General features: G+C 45.5%; 1 protein-coding gene across 6 annotated transcripts in view; it reads left to right on the top strand.

The window, feature by feature from the left end:
* The window catches only part of cic (Putative transcription factor capicua), a 116277-nt gene that overhangs the window by 60854 nt on the left and 34751 nt on the right, over nt 1-20672 (top strand). For all 6 annotated transcript variants that reach the window (XM_065448479.2, XM_065448481.2, XM_065448484.1 and 3 more), the window contains exons 11-15: nt 1305-1395; nt 4872-5027; nt 8492-8556; nt 16041-16199; nt 18293-18448. In XM_065448479.2, the coding sequence (XP_065304551.1) occupies nt 1305-1395; nt 4872-5027; nt 8492-8556; nt 16041-16199; nt 18293-18448 (627 nt within the window). The remainder of the gene's footprint in view (nt 1-1304; nt 1396-4871; nt 5028-8491; nt 8557-16040; nt 16200-18292; nt 18449-20672) is intronic.

The following is a 20672-nucleotide window of genomic DNA, read 5'->3' as shown; positions in this document are numbered from 1 at the left end:
GCCATGGATATACACAGAGAGTAAGTTGCCCTTATCGCGGTTTATGTTACCCCCCCGTATTCTGAAGGTGTCATGACTCCAGTAGGAGCCTTTTCGTGAGTTTGTCTCTGTTTGGGTTTCTTGGAAAACAATTTTGTTGTCGGCGTCTTCAGAATGTTTGGCGACGGCGCTGCGTATTCGGTTGAATGTTCTGACGTCATTTTCGTGTTGTCTGATTCTTTCATTTAGATTTTTGGTTTCCCCGATGTTACGACGCTAGACAGTCAGCACAGCTGATTTTGTAGACGACGCCTAGAGCTTTTTATTTTGCTAGACAATCTTTTGGTTTAGCGAGGAGGATATTGAAAATATTTATCGATTTGTACGCAACTTTGAGGCCTTCTTTTTTCACTATTCATCTGAGAGCTTCACTGGTACCTTTGACGTATGGGATGAACACTCATTTCCAGGGTAGGGGAGAAGTCAACGGGTGAAGGTCCCATAGTTTGTTTCTCCTTTTTTATTGTTGAGTTGTTTTTCCAATGAAGTGGTCTGTGTAGCCATTCCTTTTAAGTTTGTTTAGAACCATTCTCTTTTCTTTCTTTTGATCTCATTCTGATGAGCAATGAGTTTGGGCTCTTTTGAATGAAGAATTTACTACAAAAGCCTTGTGGTTTGCCAATGGTTGCATTCGAAGTGAAGGTAGTGGCCCGTGTGGGTTGGTTTGCGGTAGACTGAAAATTTTAGAATGCCATCTGTTCATGTAACTTGTACATTTAAGAATGGGAACAATCCATTCTGTTCGTGCTCATATGTGAACTGTATATCCTTGTCTATGGAATTTAAGTGTGTCTGCAGGTTTTCGACTTGCCCCGTCTTCACGATGCAGAAGTAATCATCCACGTACCTGAGGAAAACTTTTGGTTTCGGGGAAAAGGTACTCTGAGCTCTTTCCTCAATATTCTCCGTGGTCAAGTTAGCCATGGCAACGGAAATTGAGGCCTCCATGGGAGTTCCTTTAACCTGCCTGTAATAGCTGCCTCCGAAGATGAAGTAGGTATTTGACAGGCACAGTTTGAGAGGGTGGCAGATCTCGTCGGGAGCCTCAGTTCAAATAAACTGGATGTGTGAATTTAGCTTGTTCGAATTAACAAGATTTAACTGTATAACGGAAATTTTTAGCACGGTCTGGTGAGAAGCTCATTAAAAAGATGACCTTTTTCATTTCTATATGAACAAATATTTGATTTTGTTTCTGTGGCTTTGTAATGCTCTAACACTGTGAACTTCATTTCTAAGTCTTAAACCCCTATATCATGTTGTAGGAGTGCTTCAGATGGCCATACCATCTGGAAGTATCCAACTTGGCACGCCCAATACAACTGTCGGCAAGGTCTTGGCATCACCACCAATTGTGTAAGTTACTTGTCTAATACCAGCTGGTGTGTCATGCTATGCATTCATCTTTGTTTAGCACGTCCAGTCAACGTTCGATTTTTCTGACTCTTTAGAAGGGCTGCAAAACCGTCCAGAAAAAACTGGCAGTCCAAAAAAATGAATGCATGCCTTTTACTGCCCCCAAGGGCTCAAATCTCCACAAGCATCTCTGAAATAGCTGTGAAAGCCTGCCAACACATTTATTAGACATATCGGTACATGTACTGGGGTAGGAGATGACGGGTGCACGCATGTGTAATTAAGGAATATACATACTGTGTCCCATGACAATTGCCCCTTCCCATTCTTGGTATGTTTCACCGCAAAACTTTGTGTATGCTTCACCGCGTAACATTTCTGCATTAAGGCGAAGCTGACTTTCTGGATCTGGCATTATGCAACGCGTCGTACTTTGAAGCCGCAGGTGAGGATTACAAAGGCAGAGTCGGCGCCGTTGCTAACAGCAGCGAATTGTTTTAATGAGCAAAAAAGAAAAAAACTGCATCGAAGAGCAAGAAGCTTGGTAGTGAGTCTCGAAGTAGCCAGGTGTTGCCGCGGCGGTGGCTACGGCTATCTGCGGACCTGCGTGTGGGAGCACCGGTTTTAGGTGACCAGATAGTCAAAATGGCTTCGATTAATGTCGTTTTTCGCAAAAAGTCTGGAAAATCGTATGTGAAATGCTTTTTGAATCCAAAATTTCAGACGTTCTTATTAGGGGTCTGCGAATATAACAATTTTTGAATACGAATTGAATATGAAAGCTTAGCTTAGAATAGCAAATCGAATAATGATATGCATATGCATTTATTAGCAAGCTGGTGTAATTTGTTATGTTGGAACATTGCAGTTGCATTGTCAATCATAAAAAGCTAGACTAGTACGCCGTTATACTAAAGCATTGTGTATTTAGCTCACGTTACCTAGGAAATGTAGTAATTCCCACTAGCTGTCCTTGCCAGCCTGTACCTTGTTATACCGATCAAGTTCCCGCAAACTCAGAGGCATTTGACCCTGTGCCAGTCGTCACTCGTCGCACTTGCCGTCAAACAATAAGCTCAAAATTGAGGCGTGACACTGCAAACAAAATAAATAAATAAATAAATAAAAACACTTGCTCTAAATACACCCGTGCTCCTTGCTATTGAAAGGCTGGCTTTTCCACAAAGTTTAGACATTTAGTGGCTAAGTTTGTTTTGCATGTAAAATTTTTCTAGCAGCACGAAGTCACGAAATTCAGCATGAAATTTCCCAAATATTTTTAGCTTAGATAAAAGCAAATGCTAAGAACATTGTTTGCTCCCACATAGCCAGCAATATATTATTGAATTCGAATATTCATATCCAACTGAATATTTAAACATCTTTAAAATATATTTTCCAAATCAAATACAAATACAGGGTGTCTACCCACTGGGAATTCTCAGGGATTTTCAGTAGTTTTGAAAAACTCAGGGAATTCGTGCCTCTATCAGGGAAAATTAGCGGTAATTTTGTTGAAAGGGTCGAAAGTCGCGGTAATGCTGGCTCGAGTAATAGACAGGAATCGTAATGAATCGTCGTTGACGTCCTGTCGTTGGCTGGAGGAGTTTCCAGTGTACAGTCGACGACCGACTTTCCGGATGCCCGATAATTTGGACGGCTTCGTGGCACCACCACGTACCCCATATAGTATCGGAACCTCTGCAATTTCGGATGCAAGAACCCTTTCTCGTCCGATTTTCCAGACTTTTTGCCGTGACCGCAGGTCCAAAACGGCATTAATCGAAGCCACCACCGCTGCCGTTTTGATTACCTCGCCTCCTCTAACCGGCGCTCTCGCACGCAGTTCCTCTGGCAGCCGTAGCCACCACTGCGGCAACGCTAAACCTAGCTGCTTCGACGTTAGCTCTTAAGCTTCTAGCCGTTGGGTGCCTTGTTTTTCATTGAAAGAATTCGCTGCTGTCAGCAATGGCACCGACTGCGCCTTTGTGGTCCATGCAATTGGATTGGAAGCTCGGAAAGCATGGTGCGTTAGATAACACCGGTTCCTGCAAGTTAGCTTCGCCTCAGTACATAAATGTTAGATGGTGAAGCATATGCAAACGTATTGCGGTGAAGCATTACAAGCGTCGGAAGGGGCAATTGTTACAGGTCACAATATGTATACCTTATTTATACGCGCGTGCATCCGGGATCTCCTGTTACAGTATGAGCACCGGTATGCCTAATATGTGTACCGACAGGCCTTCAGAGCGTTTTCGAATGTACTTGTGGCGGTTTCAGTCCTTAAGGTCAGTAAATGACATTCATTTATTTTTTCCAACCGGCTGATTTTTCGGACGTTTTCGCGGCCTCAAGGGAGTACGAAAAATCGGACGTGGACTTTGCAACTGACCAAGAAGATGCTGCAAATGGTCCGTGAGGCGAACGAGTGGCGGAAGGAGGACAAGGACAGAAAGAACCTATGTACTGAGGAATGAATGGGAAAGCAAGCGTGCTGCCGCCGTTTTGAAGGAGCTTGAGCTCAAAAAGAATGTGTTGGCTGATGCTGGGATGCAGGTGTCCATCAACTATACCAAAATAAACTCTTTAAAGCAGTGAAACACAACACTGAGGTGTCGTGTGCGGGCTGAGAGTATGTCAGGACAGCTGAGGTTGACTTACGAGCTCTTGAGAGAGAATCTTAATTGTGACAAAGTTCGGGCATTATACCACTCAGCTTGTTATCAGTTGATAGAAATAGCTGATATTCGAGAGAGAGAGAGTAAACATTTTTACTGGGTGAATGCAGCTTTGGAGAGGCGTCCTCATTCCAGAATGCGTTGAGCTCGGGCCGCATCCTGAGCCCTCGCATTCAGCCGTTGCTGATCCTCGAGGTCGGAGCTGGACAAGGCTCTCTCCCAAATTATTTGCTTCTGTATGCATCTCTTTTTTATTCGTATTTGAGGATGTCCGACTCTATTTGCAATGTTTTTGAAGACATTTTATTTGCTGTGCGTGTTACTAACCCCTCCTTTCTATTCTCTTTTTGAATAATGTAAACACTACTCCTTAGTATTCAAACTGGATTAAGTCGGTTTTTTAAAAAAATTTTTTCATATGCTTACTAGAGAGTGACAGCGTCGGGCGACGTGGTTTCAGCCCGTCTTGACATAAAACATAGTTTGCGTCACTCAGGGAATTTTGCAAAGGCGCTGAGGGAAAACCTGAAAAACTCAGGGAATTTGGAAATGCCAACTTGGTAGACACCCTGAAATAGTAAAAATTGAATATTCAATAATCTTTGAACTTTTCGAATATTTGCACACCTCTTGTTCTTGTACATTGAATTATCGGGCATCCAGGAAATTGGTCATTGGCTGTATTTGTACAATTTTCAACATGCCAACTTTTGGTTGTCATTACTTCTGAAAGATTCCTGAATTATTTCATTGCGGCACTCCTTTCTTTCTCCTTTGGGTGTTAAACGCATGCAGGGTGTCATCACCGCATAGCCCATCACTACAAAGTGTCATCGTGGACGCTGCTAGCACCTTGCAGCCCCCACAGATACAACTGACTCCTGCTGAGCCGTCATCCATCCCTCGTATGCAGGCATCTCCGAGTGCCCAGTGCCTCATTCTGCCTGAAAGGTGAATGTTCGTCCACTGCAAAAGGGTGCTAATTTGGGCTAGCTCATAGATATTGTAACTTAGTACAATACATTACAATACAATACAGTGCAATATTCAGTTTATTAACCAGATAGTACTGGATAGCTACCTGGGCTGAAAGCTGTGTAGACAGCTTGGTATAGTAGCAGTGCCAGGTATGGGACGAATGGAAGGCATGAGCAAAGTGCTGACTATCATCTAGTTTTATTGCACATAAAGGAACATATGAATGTGCCAGAATAAAGAAAAGAGGTGAGCAGCGAATAACCAAGCAAAATAGCAAGCAATATTTGGTTTGAATTTGTATTTTGTTGGTTGTTTGCTTTTATTGGTTGCTTTCCAGTACCTTTATTTGGTATCTTAACCCTTTGAGGGTCAATGACATAAATATATGGCGCCGCGAACAAGTCCGAAAATGGTCAATGCCGTAAATTTACGGCATTGACCGTCTGTACGTTTAAAAAGTGCGCCAATTTCATAACTTTTTCTTTTCTGTCATGTTCTGCCACTATGTGGGAATACAGGGAATTTTTTTTGCGCACCTCCTTCTCTCAGTTGTCGTTGCATGGCTTGTTTTAGCACTAGTTTGCTCCCTCACATCTATATACTACCGCTCGCGCATTGGCACATGTGCGGGCGGGCGGCGGTTCGGGATTTGTACCGCGGGCGGTTTTGGTTTCTTGCGCCTGCAAAACTGATGACTATCTTGGTACTAATCACTCAAAGGGCCTGTTTCTCGCTCGTTTAGTGCTCACAGCGGTGCACATAGGATGGGTGCCGCCATGCATGCGTTTCCGTTGCTTTCTTTCTTTTTTTTTTTTCTTTTACATTCGCGACGTCTCTGGTTGGCAATAGATGAAGATTAGCGGAAGTCTGTCACACATAGTGCTTTTTTGACGATCACGCAACCACACAGTTTTCTTGAGTGCCCGCACCTACGCAGTTCGGTTATGCTATGGATGTACATATTTGATATTAGTGTAAGAGCAGGAAAATTTGAATCTTGCAAAATATTCTCATGTGCACACATTGAAGGCCTTGAACTATGTGTATAACATGCATCAAAGTTTTAATTCTTATAAGCTTATTTCCTTTTTTATTGTTGTTATACATGAATGAAGAGTACATATATACCAACGCAAAATATTTTTTTCTCACTTTACGGTCACCCTAGAAAAATTGGGGTAAAGTTTTTTTGAAATAAGTCCCTAAGAAGAATTGGAATCTGCAATAAAAAAAATTGACCCTGGGCGGTTGCATATGGCGAAAAGAATCGATCCTCAAAGGGTTAAGCACAGCAAAGTTTATTTGGCAGTCAGCACATTGTCCCTGCTTTTTGTTTGTCCTGTGCCTTCACCATAACTCTAATAAGCTATAACATGTACCAAAACAAGTAAACACAGGCCTGCATTCCAATGTTCATACCTCCTGACATATGGAAGCTCAAGTCCTGAAACTTACCTGTTATCTTGTACATCGAAGTACAAATGGAATGTTTAAATTAATGGTTTTTTAGGCATTGGGAACAAAGTTTGATCGCTTGAATGTAAAAAAAAAAAAGGGTGTCACAGGATTCAGATGCCAGCAAAAAGAAATGCGCACATTAAGTTTTTTTGCAATTCTTGTCTATTCATACATACAGAAGCATTAAAAGCACGTACCCGCCGCGGTTGCTCAGTGGCTACGGTGTTAGGCTGCTGAGCACGAGGTCGCGGGATAGAATCCCGGCCACGGCGGCCGCATTTCGATGGGGACGAAATGCGAAAACACCCGTGTACTTAGATTTAGGTGCACGTTAAAGAACCCCAGGTGGTCGAAATTTCCGGAGTCCTCCACTACGGCGTGCCTCATAATCAGAAAGTGGTTTTGGCACGCAAAACCCCATAATTTAATTAAAAGCATGTTGCACAATGTTGGTGGTGCAGATGCACAGCACTCCTAAAACAAATCTGATGGAAGCTTTGGCATGCAACACACTGCCTGCAGAGACTGTGTACCGATGCACACCATATTTTTGTGCATATAACCTGCATCGAAAATTAAAAAGATTTAACTTACAAAATAACTTGAGAAATGCAGTAAAGCGGGCTGCGAAATATATTAAAATTTCACCTTGGGATGTGGCTTCAGCACATTGTGTGCCATGCTGTCATAAAGCCACACTTCAAAGCAAAGTTTTTGAAGATTGAAATTTTCGTTATCTCCTTGGGGACCCTGCATGTTGAAACTCCCTTCATCCCTTTTTCATGGTTGGCATTTCACCTTTTATTTTCAAGTTGCCATTTTGCATTTCTGCTCAGTAGTTACCGAATAGTGCATGCGGTGTCGGCAAATGAGAACTGTGATCACAGTGAACTGCAGTAGACGGCATTCCCTTACAGCGTAGCAGAAGCTTAAGCTTATCAGCATCGCCGAAGAGTTGAGGAGCAGAGCTGCTGCCCGAAGATATGACGTGAATGGGCCATGCATCCATGAATGAAAACTGTTATTAGGAAGATTTGAGCATTGTTGCATGCAGTTATTTGTGCGGGCTATGTGCGCTGCTTTTCTTTGCAGGATGGTGTAACTGGGGGTGTGGGTTATATGCAGAGGTGAGTTATACATGGGAAAATTAGGTACATGACACAAAAATATTGCTGTCAGCTGGGAAATTCACTTGACGAGTCAAGGCCTGAGATGTTTGGCAGAGTTATGCGGAAAAGTGAGGCAAATAGAGAAAGTACAAAGGAGCAGAGAAATTTACATGCTTTCTTCCCATGGTCGTGACTGGCAATTCTCTCTTTCAACACAGAAAGTCCTTAGAATAGCTAAAGTAGGGCCATTTATTGTTGAACACTACCACCAGCTCCTCTACTGTGCATTTATTTCATTGATGGCTGCAATCATGTGACAGCAACTGTAATGGTAAATATCCACACATTCTTTGCGCTCGGTGGCATGCATGCAGGTCAGCCTGAAGGAGCAATCAGTCCAGAGCATTCAATAGGATAATATGGCGAAAAGGGTGCTTGCTGTGCATTCTTAGAGAAAACCAAGCTTATTGTAACATGCGGTAGCCCAATGGCTATGGCATGGCACTGCTGAGCTTGAGCTTACGGATTCAATCACTGCTGCAGTGGCTGCATTTCGATGGGGCCAGATGCAAAATTGCCTGTGTGCTTTAGATTGAGTCCCCCACTATATGGCATATCTCATGATCAGATTGTGGTTCTGCCAGGTAAAACCCCAGGATTTAGGTAATTTTTAGGCTCGTTCTGTGTAGAATACAGTGAAGTGCAGAGAGGAGAAAGAGCAATGCAGAGTTTGTGAAAGGGGCAAGAAGGTGATACTTGCTGCTGACGTTTTGAAAGAGGGAAATGTGGAGGAAGTGCTAATTTGGTTATAAATTCACTGTGCTGTAAATTCATACAGGACTGTTGCATTTTTTCACCCTTTTCTACTAGGTGCAACAATTCACCATCTGCTTCTCCTAATCCTCCAAAGATCCGTTGTGTCATTCCATCCAAAGGTATGGACCTTTTCTTCTCTGTGGTGTGTGAAGTCCGTAAAAAGACGGATGTTTCCTTTCGGCACAATGTGTGGCATTCTTATGGTGCACTCTTACTGGCATGAACTGGTGGACAACATTCCACGGCACTGAACGAAAATCTGCAGAGGGAAAGTGCACACATGTGAATACTCCTGTGCATTGTCTTGCAATCTCGTTTTCATTTGTTTTTGTTGGTTCTGTTCCAGTAATGTTTAGGGCTGGGCATCAGCTAAGATATTCAGTTCAGTGAACTAGAACCAGTTTATTATTGCATTAACTAATTTATTGGATTTGTGGATCTATGTCATGAGCTCAAAAAATTAGGAATTGGCAGTTTATGCACATAAACGTTGAAGATAAAAACAAACTCTGCTACAGTGAAACCTCATTAATATGTAGTCAGCTGAGAACGATGTTTAGGTATGCACTAAACTATGTACGAATTAGCCACCAATGCCAGTGTAAAAGCTACTTGCTTGCCGGAAAAGAACTACATCATGATGCTCTCAAACGCATATGCTCAGACAGGCTTTATTTGTCAGTAGGCAGCAAAAAAAATCGGCAATCTTCACTTGCTTCCGTTATGGCCTTGCTGAGACACCTTTGTACTTGGTAACGCCGCGAGCGAGTTTGTCTGCGAGGCCCCGCTTCTCTGCAAAAGCTCGCATGATGCTCAAAGCGCGCACCGGGTCAGATAATGAAAGGCTGTCGTCTACTTCCACATCGTCATTGTCGTCATCACTTTCGCTTGAAGATGGGTGAGGTGCGACGGCAACAATACTGTCGCTATTTGAGAGTTCAGCAGATGTAACAACGTCGACGTCTCGATAACATAAACATGACACGCTGCAGCAAAGCCCTTTGATCCCCACGACAACATTATGACCGCAAACACTCTGACAGAATGAAGAAGAAATAATTCATGCAGGCACTTCTCAGGGAGTTGTCCAAGAATGTGTAAGTATTGTGCCACTTGCTCATTGCCATGCAGCCCAGTGTCATTATCAATCTTAAGAAACTTCATCCGGCCAGTACAAACAAACGGGGGTGCTGCGGCGACACAAACTGGTACGGACGGCAGCGCAAGGTGCATTGATAACGCAAGCAAAGTAATGCAGGTGCAGTGTCCAGTGTGCTGATGATGTTCCGATCATTATAAGCCGTTATCGCTCATTAGCGCCTTATCCATCCGCATCGAACCATTGTGATCCGTGATCACAAACGTACGCTGGTGGTGCCTGCGTATATTGCACGGCCGCACGGATCATATCTTGAAAACGATCTGTGATGTGGACAGAGAGTGCAGACTGCCAATATACGCGCACTGTGTTTCTGCCGCTGTGTGCTGAAGACAGATGCATGGGCCCACATCTTGAGAGCGATCTGCGAAAGGGGCAGGGTTCGGCTTGTGCGTCTGAACACAGCTTTGCGAGTGCTGTGTTCTTGCTGCTTCGTTAGCGCTGAAGCGACAGGCAGCATGAAGGTGCAGTCGCTTGCTGCTGCGGGCTTTATCTTGAAAGCGGTCGTCTTACGGAATAGATGGACGGACGGACGGATGAAAGGACATTTTTCTCATTGGGTCAGCATAGAAATGTCTACGTATCTTTAAAAAAAAAAATTGCTCTTGCGCAGTTACTACTTGAATTGGATCGGGTTCGACGGTGACAGTGAATTCGCACCCCCTACCGACAGCTTCTTTTGTGTTACAGGAAGCCAATCTTGAAGGCCATGCTTTTGTGCACTGCAACTAGCAACAGCTGTATGAGCAGAAAAGACGTCATGGTGGCTATGTTTCAATGTCACTATTGCTGGCAGCTGTCGTTCGGGTGTTGCAACATGAGAATTGAACATCTGCGCACATGAGGTTTTGCCGATATTTTGCCTGTGTGTGTATAACAAGAAAGCAAACTGTACGCACTAACCGTTTGGTGGGCACTTAGCGACTCTGGCTTAAGCAGCCAGCCAATACATGGGTTTCAATGGGGGCTGGGTGAGGGAATCTTCACAACTACGTTTAAACCGCAATTACGCATTAAGTGGGCACGTATTAACGAGGTTTGACTGTATTTGAATTGTTAGTTGGGTTTAATAGCATGTCATACTCATTCAAGGTAAGAAGCTTGTTAACATTCCCCAACGGCAGAGAGTTTCTTTGTGGAGTTGCTAACATTCGTTTCAGCTGCAGTGAAGAGACGTACATATGGCATTGATGTTGCTGGAACATACATCGCTATCTTCGCAATGATTGTTGTGTTTTGTAGAAAGGAGCTCTGCTTTTGTCACCACTGCGAAGGATCCAGGTCTTTATCTGTGACTTTTATGGTATGACAAACCAACAAGGATCGCACATCTCATCACGGGACGCTCCACTCTATGTAGTGTGTTACTGGCTGTTTTTTCAATGGCCATGCGCCAGCAGCTGCTGCAGATACTGGATTTTCCCTACGTTGGCATGAAGGGCAGCATGCATTGAGTGGCTTTTGTTACAAGAGAACCATAGGTGCCATCTTGGTTCAAGCTAAGCAGGGATGTTGGTGCCATTGCTTGCCGAATTTCGCTTACGTAACCTTAACTGGTAGATAATTTTTTTATTAAAGCATCAATTAACTGCCAAATTAAGTGGTCAGTTGCCCTGTTCTACTAATTTTTCACAAATTATCATTGCTTTCTCCCATTTGACTAATAGTTATGCCCTTTAAAGTGGCCTTGAAACACTTTTTGAACATAGTATGAAATGTTGCTGATTTGTCATAGAGGCTGCTGAGAACATGTGATCCAAATACAGTGGAACCCCGTTCATACGTTTTTCGCCGGACTGAGGAAACAAACGTAACAGCCAGGAAAAACACAACAGTGAGGAAAGCTCCAAAAAAATGAATGAAAAAGGTGCAGCTTCAACTATGGACAATTTATTTCCACAGAGTGCACTTAGGACTTTAAAAAGTCTAGAATGGTGGCTTGCCGTTTCTTTCGCTCGCTAGAAATCACCACGCGTTTCTCAATAGCCTGGAAGGCCGCATTGCTGTCAGCGTCGCTGTGAGGTGCGACGTATCTGCAGAGGCGATCCAGAGCCGCGACGGCTTCTACAAAGCAAGGATTTCGCAACTCCCCGGCATCATGCGGCTCGTGCTCCTCGTCGCCACCGCGCCACGGCAATGGCAACGGTCGAAGGAATATCCGCAGGAAATTTTGCCCTCTTTGGCGTAATCATGCTAACGTGCTAACGATTGTTTAGTATTGCTGCGGAGCGCATGCATCCGAGCAGCCCGGTTGTGTGCAGTGCGGCGTGGTTTCGCGAGAAATGTAAAAAAGAGAAGAGAGCTGGCCCGATAGGCGGAGCAATGCCATGAGCAGCGCCAACTTCCGGTTTCATTTTAGCTTCACAAAGAGTGACTGCAGGGCCTCTCCTGAGTTTCCTTCCTCCTTGAGTCGACCCGTCCAACAACCATGCGGTGACCGTAATCACAGTGACGATAGTGAGAGCATTTGTCACGAATGGCCACCTAGTGGCGGCCTCTCGAACTGGCATGCGGCTTCTTGCAGCCAGTTGCATAGCCAAGCCCGGCCAAGCCCGGCCAAAAGTCATCATAAGCCAAAATGGCGGTTGGAGCGTGTTGCCTACTTTAGCCCAGGCAGGTTCGAGGTGCTAAGTTGCGACGTATCATGTGTAAATATTTTCACAGCTACTACGTAACAGCGGGGTTCCTTATACATTGGATCCTATGGAAGCTATGCCGGGACCGGATGAAAACGACGTAGCAGCCGGGAAAACGCAGCAGTGAGGAACGTAACAGCGGGGTTCTACTGTATTACTGTACAGTGAAACCTCGTTAAACCGTAGTTGGCTGGAGCTCGGAAAAAGTATGTACTAAACGGTAGTACTGCTTAACCGAAATAGCATGAGATTGCCCACTTACCGTATTTACACGATTGTAAGTCTACCTATTCTTTAAAATTTGAAAATCTGACGTGGGGGGGCAGGGGGATCGACTTATAATCGAAACGAAAACATGGCACTGAAAAAAAAAAGAAAAAACGAGACCAACGGGATATCACGAGAGCTACAACGTAGTTACAGTAAAAACCTTGTTAAACCGTACCCACTTAAACAGTAGTTCCGTTTTAAAAGTAGTAAAGTCAGATCCCCGACTCAGCGGCCATTGAACATAATGTGTTTTGCATCCGCATAAACCATACCAGCTTATTGTGCATGCATCGGTTAAAACGCAGCGTTTCCACTCTTCGTCACCCAAACACGGCGGTGCGTCGTCTCCATCGGGCGGCCTGGCATAACAACACGCCTCAGATATTGGAACGGCCTCTAAGCGTCCAGTGCATTTACGCGTGAAGCCACATCAACATCTACATCATTTCAACGCCATGCCAGAGAGCGTTGTGGCATTGTGCAAGGGAGAACTCGCGTCATGCCGAAGCGTGGATAAAAAAGACGCCGGGTGCTCAGCATAGAAGAAAAATTAGACATCGTCCGTGCTATCGAACGTGACACGAAGAAGTTGGTGCTGGCACGCGACAGGGATCTGCTGTTGACTACAGTGTGTGGCATTTGGAATGCGAAGAAGTTGCTCGGCAGCGCTGCTGCGACGGTGAAGAGATGTTGGCTACGAGGTTCGACTTTTCGCCATCGTTGCCTATGTTGTTGCCGAAGTGTCGACTAGTGACAGTGATGAGGACGACACGGAAAGCGACAGCACGGGTGATTCAGGCCTGACAGTGGCAGAAGCTGCTCGTTACGTCAGCCTCATGAATGCAATCGTCTCGACGAGAACAGAGCGCGATAATGTAACTATTCCAAACGAAAAGTATTCTGAACTCTAGCACCCGGCAATGAAAAAGGCGCCACGGGACTTTGCAGCACTACTGCGCGCTTGCATGGAGAATACGTAATGCCAACGAGGAATCTGCCATGCGAGTGTTTGCCGAGAAGAGGGGGCTGGCTGAAAAACTGGCACGCAGCTTCAGCAAATTTGTGGCCGCTGTCGTCGTGCTAGGCGCCATGGCATCAAACGTAAATAACACTTTTGTTACGCGAAGTGAATAAATACTGCATGTTCTTTCCCTTTTCATCATACTCTCTCTGAATTCTGTTTTTGACAGGTACCGTATTTACACAACTGTAAGTCAACTCGAATGTAAGTCGACCCTCCATATCGCGTGTGACAGGGAGAAAAAAAATGAGTATACCGACGGGCACATTCCATAACAAAAATTTAGTAGTCGCTGGCATGGTCACTGGACTACTCGTCCTCACTAGTGCTGCCATCGTCATTGCTGCTGTGGTCCCACATTGCATACATAAGTGCATTTGCCATGATCACCGACGCTTCAAACACCACCGTTGGTGCCGTTCTGCACCAATTCATCAACACTGCGTGGCATCCACTCGCCTTTTTCTCCAAGAAACTGAAGCCTGCGTAGTCCCGCTACAGCGTGTTCAGCTGTGAATTACTCGCCGTTTACCTGGCTATCAGACATTTTCGCCATTTCTTAGAAGGCGATGCATTTATTGTTTTGATTGACCACAAGCACCTTGTGCATGCAATGAACCGTTTGGCATCCTGTTACTCGCCATGCAAAAGTCGACACCTTTCCTACATCTTTGAGTTTACAGCAACGTTCCGCCACATCAAGGGCACCGGCAATGTTCCAGTCGACGTTCTGAGTCGCGTCAATGCCGTTTCCACATTGATTTCGGAACCTTTCATCATCGAGGTCTACTTATTCGCAAGTCAACAGCGTGACGGCTCCGAACTTCGTACATTCCGGAATTTGTCAGCATACCTGAAGTTGGAAGACGTCGTTGTGACCGCAGATGGTACATCTGTTGTCTGCGACACTTCTACCGACACACCTTGACCATGCATTCCGGCATCCCTTCGCAGACGTCTATTCGAAACTGTCACAACCTGTCGCATCCTGACATACGCGCGACACAGAAGCTTCTCTCCAATCGTTTCGTTTAGCCTCGGCTTAAACGCGCAAGTTCGTGATTGGGTTCGCTGCTGTTTGTCGTGTCAATGTTCTAAGACCCAGTGTCAACCCATTCCGCCGGCCAAGTCTTCTCTTCCACCGGATGCTCGTTTTGACACTGTACACCTGGACCTCGTCGGCCCTCTCGCACCTTCGAAAGGTTACTGCTACATACTGACATGCACCAACCGCTATACACGATGGCCAGAAGCTACACCTATATCTGACATCTCAGCGCCCACTGTTGTAGCAGCTTTCGTGTCTACATGGATCGCACGGTTCGGCTGCCCATCCACAATAGTCATGGATCGCGGTCGGCAGTTTGACTCAGCACTTTTCAACGAGCTACTCAAGCTACTCGGAACGGCACGCTTTTGCACGACTAGTCCATTGGACTGCTTACCACCCGCAGTCCAATGGACTAGTTGAACATTTTCACTGGCATATCAAGGCCTCCCTTATGGCGCACGAATCACCGGAGAAGTGGCTCCTGCATTTGCCCCTCGTCTTACTTGGCATTACAGCCACACTCAAGAACGACCTAGGTTGCTATCGCATTCCCTGCGATTTCTTTGTCGCCACCACCAAAACACCTATGCCATCACCTGCCGACTTTGTTGCCGAACTGCAAGCTTTCTTCAGCCAGATACGCCCCGTACCTACACGTTCGCAAAAAGCAAGGTCTCCGTACGTTTCTCCCGCACTCGCCTTTGCAGCCACACTACGCCGGGCCATATTGTGTTCTTGAGTGTCGTCCGACGACTTTTGTCGTGAATGTCAATGGCTGCTCAGACACAATTGCCATGGAACGTCTCAAATCCACTTACATTGAAGCACCGGCGCCATCGGCTCCACCAATTTGCGACGCAACCCTGTTGCATCCTTTGATGCCGCACCGCCTCCGTACATGACACCCAAGACCAATGCCAAGACATGCCACGTCACATGAACTTTCCATCGTTCGTTGAATTTTCCTCCTCTCTAGGGGGGAGCCCTCTGTAGCGGCAGCAGCATCGGCGCCGCATTATAGTTATGTAGACGCTTGCGTCTACACGAGGCACGAGCGGCTGGCACGCTCCGGCACGGGCTAGTGTTCCAAAAGGGATTTAAAAGAATGCTACACTATGAGAAGAATTGTCAGTCTTTCCTCTCCCGCGAGAGCCCGAGACTTTACGGGTCTACGTGGTCGCTCGTCGCTGCAGAACAATACTAACCATAAAAATTTGAGTTTAACGAACTTCTGAGGAAATGGTGCAACAATTCTATGGATGTTCCACATTCACCAACTATCTTGGGCTTGGCCAGAGGTGGGTTTTGGCAGCTATACGAGTATACTCGGGCACAACACTTCAACGGTTAAGAACTGTTAGTCACTTAACTCTTTGAAGAGAATGTGCCATGCCATGTTGGTGATTTCTTACCACTGCTTGAGTCTTCTGCAGCCCTGAGCCTTATCACTGTGCTCCTGCTTGCAGATGGTCGGGGCTCCCCACTGGCTATGCTAACCCCTCCCTCTGCTGCAACCGTGCCACTCAGCTTCAACAAAGCACTGGCTTCCTCTGGAGGCACTCCCCCCACCAGCTCACCTCTTGCTTCTTCACCAGCACGATCTCGTGTCTCACCATTTTTCACTGGTGAGTAACACCTTCCAGTAAGATTCTTCGTCTTTATTCAAGGCATAGCCTGATCTTCAGATACTGCAGACTCCATTTGAAGTGTACTCTGTGAAACTAGTATTTAGAATGGAAACAGCTCCAACTATTGCGGTAAGATTTTAAATGATATGTACCAACTAGCCGAACAGCAGACTACAGTCGACTTTCATTACAACGGACCTTGATAATCCGACAAAAAAACATCCGTTTTATCCAAAGTCTGTAATATCCAAAATGCCTCACTTCTGAAATTTTCGTTTCAATGTCTAACAACTTTATTGCAAAAGTGAGTGACAAACTTCTAAAGTAAAAAGACAAACAAAAAAAGTTGCAGTTTCACCCGAAAGGCGAAGCATTGATTGCGATAGCAAACTAAGCAAGATAAGCACGGCAGCAAGAGTGAGCGAATTGACCTTCGTGTTCTCTCGCTTCAACGCAAACTAAATAAACGTTGAAAGCACAGCACATACGAAGCTACCTTCTTCCACTGTGCTCCCTACTGATGCCAAAATTGTTCTGCCGAGAACTGCGCAGTGGTTGCATTGCGATTCTGGACACCGTCTCATTTGACAGTTTCACATGTGCTGACACTGATGTACTGACATGCGCAGAACTCGACAATGGCGAGATCATTCGTCAGGTTTCTGCTGCACTGCCGGACGATGACTCTGAGTTGGAAGATGATGGACCATGTGCTATGCTGCCGTCACATGCGGAGCGTGTACAAGCAGTGACTGTGCTTTCAGCCGCCTATAGTGACCATACGACCCTCTCCAAGATTTAGGCTTATTTGATTTTGCGTAAACGGAACAGCATGCAAAGGTGCATTCACTATTTCTTCAGGCCTACTGCCAAGCCTGAATAAGTGCGTGGAAATAAAGGATTCTTTTTTCTTAATCTGCTTATTCGGACACCTGTTTATTTGGACATTCCTGCAGTCCCCGTGAGGTTCAAATAAACAGTCGGGTACTATACATGTCTACAATCTCAAAAACACAGAAAAATAATTTCGTCTTTGCATTGCCGGTCTACACTTGACAACTGCACGTAGCTGCATCTGCCAAGCATGACGTCTGAGATTGAAGCAGTGTGCTGTGTAGTGTAGTCTGTAGAGGCTGCCATTGAGTGCTGCAACAAGCTGTTTCACCGTATTTTGCCATATTTTGCTGTAGGCTGCCTGACTGGTTTCCTTCTCGCTCTCGCTCCGTACACGGAGCAGTGGAGAGATAAAATATTCTTGGCTTTTCCCTGTGTAGCTTCCAGCGCACTAGTGGGGACGGCAGAGAGAAAAAGCCATGCATTGGTGCGATAACTCCACTAATACTTGAAGTATTCAAAAAAGTATTGCGGCATGAGATGCATCATATGGCATCCTTTAATAGTGATGCCATTCTATGATTAGTTAGAAAAGTGTTTCAGGGCCCCTTTAATGGAGTGCTGACATATTTTCAACTCTTCATTTTTTTGGTATAAGTTAATGGTAATATCTCTAAACCATAGAAATAGAATCAAGTGGAAGGTCTTGCTGCAAAATTGCGACCTTTATCTCAACCATTGTCATGCTGTCACTGCAGATAGACGAAAGTGCAGTCAATGCATCCCCTAAATTCTCATGGATGACTACTAGGTCAACTAGGCTTTGCTGGTTTGAGGTTAGCGGAACACCAGTGATGTGGCCAACAACCATGCCGGTCACATCTCAAAACAAGTTCACGGCAGAATGCAATGATATTACAGCGTTCTTTTCAGCGACAGTGGTTAGCTCTCGGTCAGGATTTGGGAATGCCTGCTGTATGCACTGCAACCAATTTTTACTCTGTTGTAGAAGAAGAAAGAAAAAGAAAAAAAGTCAGTTGGGCCCAAATACTAGTTCCTGTTTTTATTGTTAAAAGAAGCAGCATGCTTATTCGAATTCAGCAAGCACAGTATCTTTTTAATGCAGCCCAAGACACGAAGAGTCATCTTGCATGGCTCTGGCCTAAATCACTGATTCACGCATTCTGATGCCTTTCTGTAACACAGCTTCTGTGCAGATGTCTCAAACGGCAACCCTGCTTCAAATCATATTGCAGGTGTCCTTTCCATGAAGTCTGGGAACTTGACGCCTACCGAGCCAAAGCTAGATTCAAGTCCCCGGTCACACCGTAGTTCTAAAGCGTTGGTTGCATCACCCGCTACACCCGGTGCAGAAGCTCGAATTCCCCCCAGTGACAACTTGACTGACGCAGGTGAGGGGGCACTGCTGCACCATGGTACACTTTACTGGAATTTGCGAACTGCTGAAGAGGTTTGCAAGATTGTATATTTTAATGTACTTACTCGAACCTAACATGAACTTTTTTTCAGATAAAGTATGTCCCCAAATAGCCTGCGCATTACATTTGGATATCGTACCAAAATTGTGTTCAAGGCATTGACAACAGCCTAATGCCAGAGCCATCAAATGCAGCGTCATTGCCATCGCAAAATGGCAACAGAGCACGTTTTTGCTAAGATTCTTGGCTCATTTTAGGTGTGTTCATGAGGTGCTGCACCCTATAATTCGTTTCAGTGATGCAGCAATGGCACCCACTGAACCATGCTGTTAATTTCAAAGGGTGTAGGAACAGTGTGGGGCTGGCTAACAATATTGCTGCACCCCCCTCTACCACCAGTGTGGACTTGGTGCAGGCGTACAAGTGCAAAGCAGCAACCCAGCAGGTGCCCCCGCATACGGGGTGCAAGCGCCCTTAAAACCATGCTTACGTGCGTCTGATGTGTCTATGCAAGATTGGGATGTATTTACGCTTCGGAAGCCGATCATACCTGCAGTTTAAGACTACAAACTTGCACACTTCATGTGCATTGGTCAGCTAAAACGCAATGCTTGCACCACGTCTGCGCCTCAGCATTTTTTTCAAGTGTCCTGTTGTGCCTGCACCACAGATATCGAGCTGCACAATTTCCAAACTTCTCATGCACCACTGTTAACTGGTTCAGAGTGGTGCAGGCAAATCAGACCAACGTTTCATGCTCTACTACGATCTAAAGCGGTATTGTTGACAATGACTGTCGAAAATACAGTAAAATCTCGTTACTACAAACACCACATTAACAAACTTTTCAGATTTACAATTTTTATTTTTTAACCCCCACCAAAATGCCTATATTTTCAATGAAAAAACTTTCAGTACTGCGAATTTCAGATTACCGAGTATTTCAGAATAACGTACGTAATCACCAAGATGCTTCATTATTACAGTTTCGTTGGAGTTTCGCTACCGAATCCCTGAGGCTTACACCTATCATCATCTGCAGCAGCAGCAGCCATGTGCTGGGGAACCCGTTTCAACGGGTACAGCCCCAGCAGCATCGGCATCAGCGTGAGCGTCGCGTATGGTCATGTTTGGACTCTCCTACTACGTCATAAGCCTAGCGTCACCACGTTGGTAGCGATCGGCAGGAGCTGCGAAGTTATCGGTGCTGTGATTGTGTTGGGGGGCGTTGGCTTTTCTGACAATGAGTTCTCCTGGCCCCTGCGGTAAAAAGAAGCGACGCCAGTTTTCGCTCAAAGAAAAAGTGGACATTTTGACGCAGCTGAATGCAAGTCGACCTGTGCTGGGAGCGTGATATTCCCCCATCAACAATGGCAACGATGCTCAAGGATCGGGAAAAGATCGTGAAATAGCACGTAGAGTCACAGCTGGCTCCCTCAAGAAAGTGCTTGCGGCTTGGCAACTATCAGAACGTCGACGCTGCCATGCTCACGTGGTTTAAGGATGCCAGACAAAACAATGTGCCCTTGTCAGGCCCGATTATTCAAGAGAAGGCGCTACAGTTCACGGACGCCTTGGACATCTCCGGTTTCAATGCAAGTGCCAGGAGGCTTTACCGCTTCCAGCAAAGGAATGGCATTGCGTGGCAGGTTGCTTGTGGTGAAGAAAGGCAGCAGATGCCGAGAGTGCGGTTGCCTGGCGAAACGAGTGCTTTCAAGAGGTCAAATCTTTCTCTCCAGACGACGCTTTCAACGGCGATGAAACGGCATTTTTATTTCGGTTGTTGCCTGATAAAACAATGAACTTCAAAGGTGACAGGTGCAAGGGCGGAAAGAAATCACGTCTCCGTGTATCAGTTCTGTTCTGCTGCAACTCCACGGGCACGGAAAAACTCAAGCCGCTAGTTGTTGGCAAGTCTGCTAAGCCACGTTGCTTAAAAACGTTGTCTTGTTGCCTTGCAACTACCGAGCCAAAAAAAAAAAGCATTGATGACGTGAGAATTGTCCACTCAATGGCTGCTGCAGCCCGACAACACAACGAAGAAGACAGAAAAATTATCCTCATCGTTTACAATTGCTCGAAGCATATAGTGAACGTGCGATTGAGCAGCGTGCATTCATAATGGGAACAGCGCGAACAAGACGACGACGGAGTGAAAGGACACAGGACGAACGCTGGTTCACAAAAAATGTAGCCC

Source organism: Dermacentor albipictus, chromosome 4 (assembly GCF_038994185.2).
Source record: "Dermacentor albipictus isolate Rhodes 1998 colony chromosome 4, USDA_Dalb.pri_finalv2, whole genome shotgun sequence".
In the NCBI taxonomy this organism is placed as follows: Eukaryota; Metazoa; Arthropoda; class Arachnida; order Ixodida; family Ixodidae; genus Dermacentor; species Dermacentor albipictus.
This window is presented reverse-complemented; position numbering and strand designations above follow the sequence as displayed.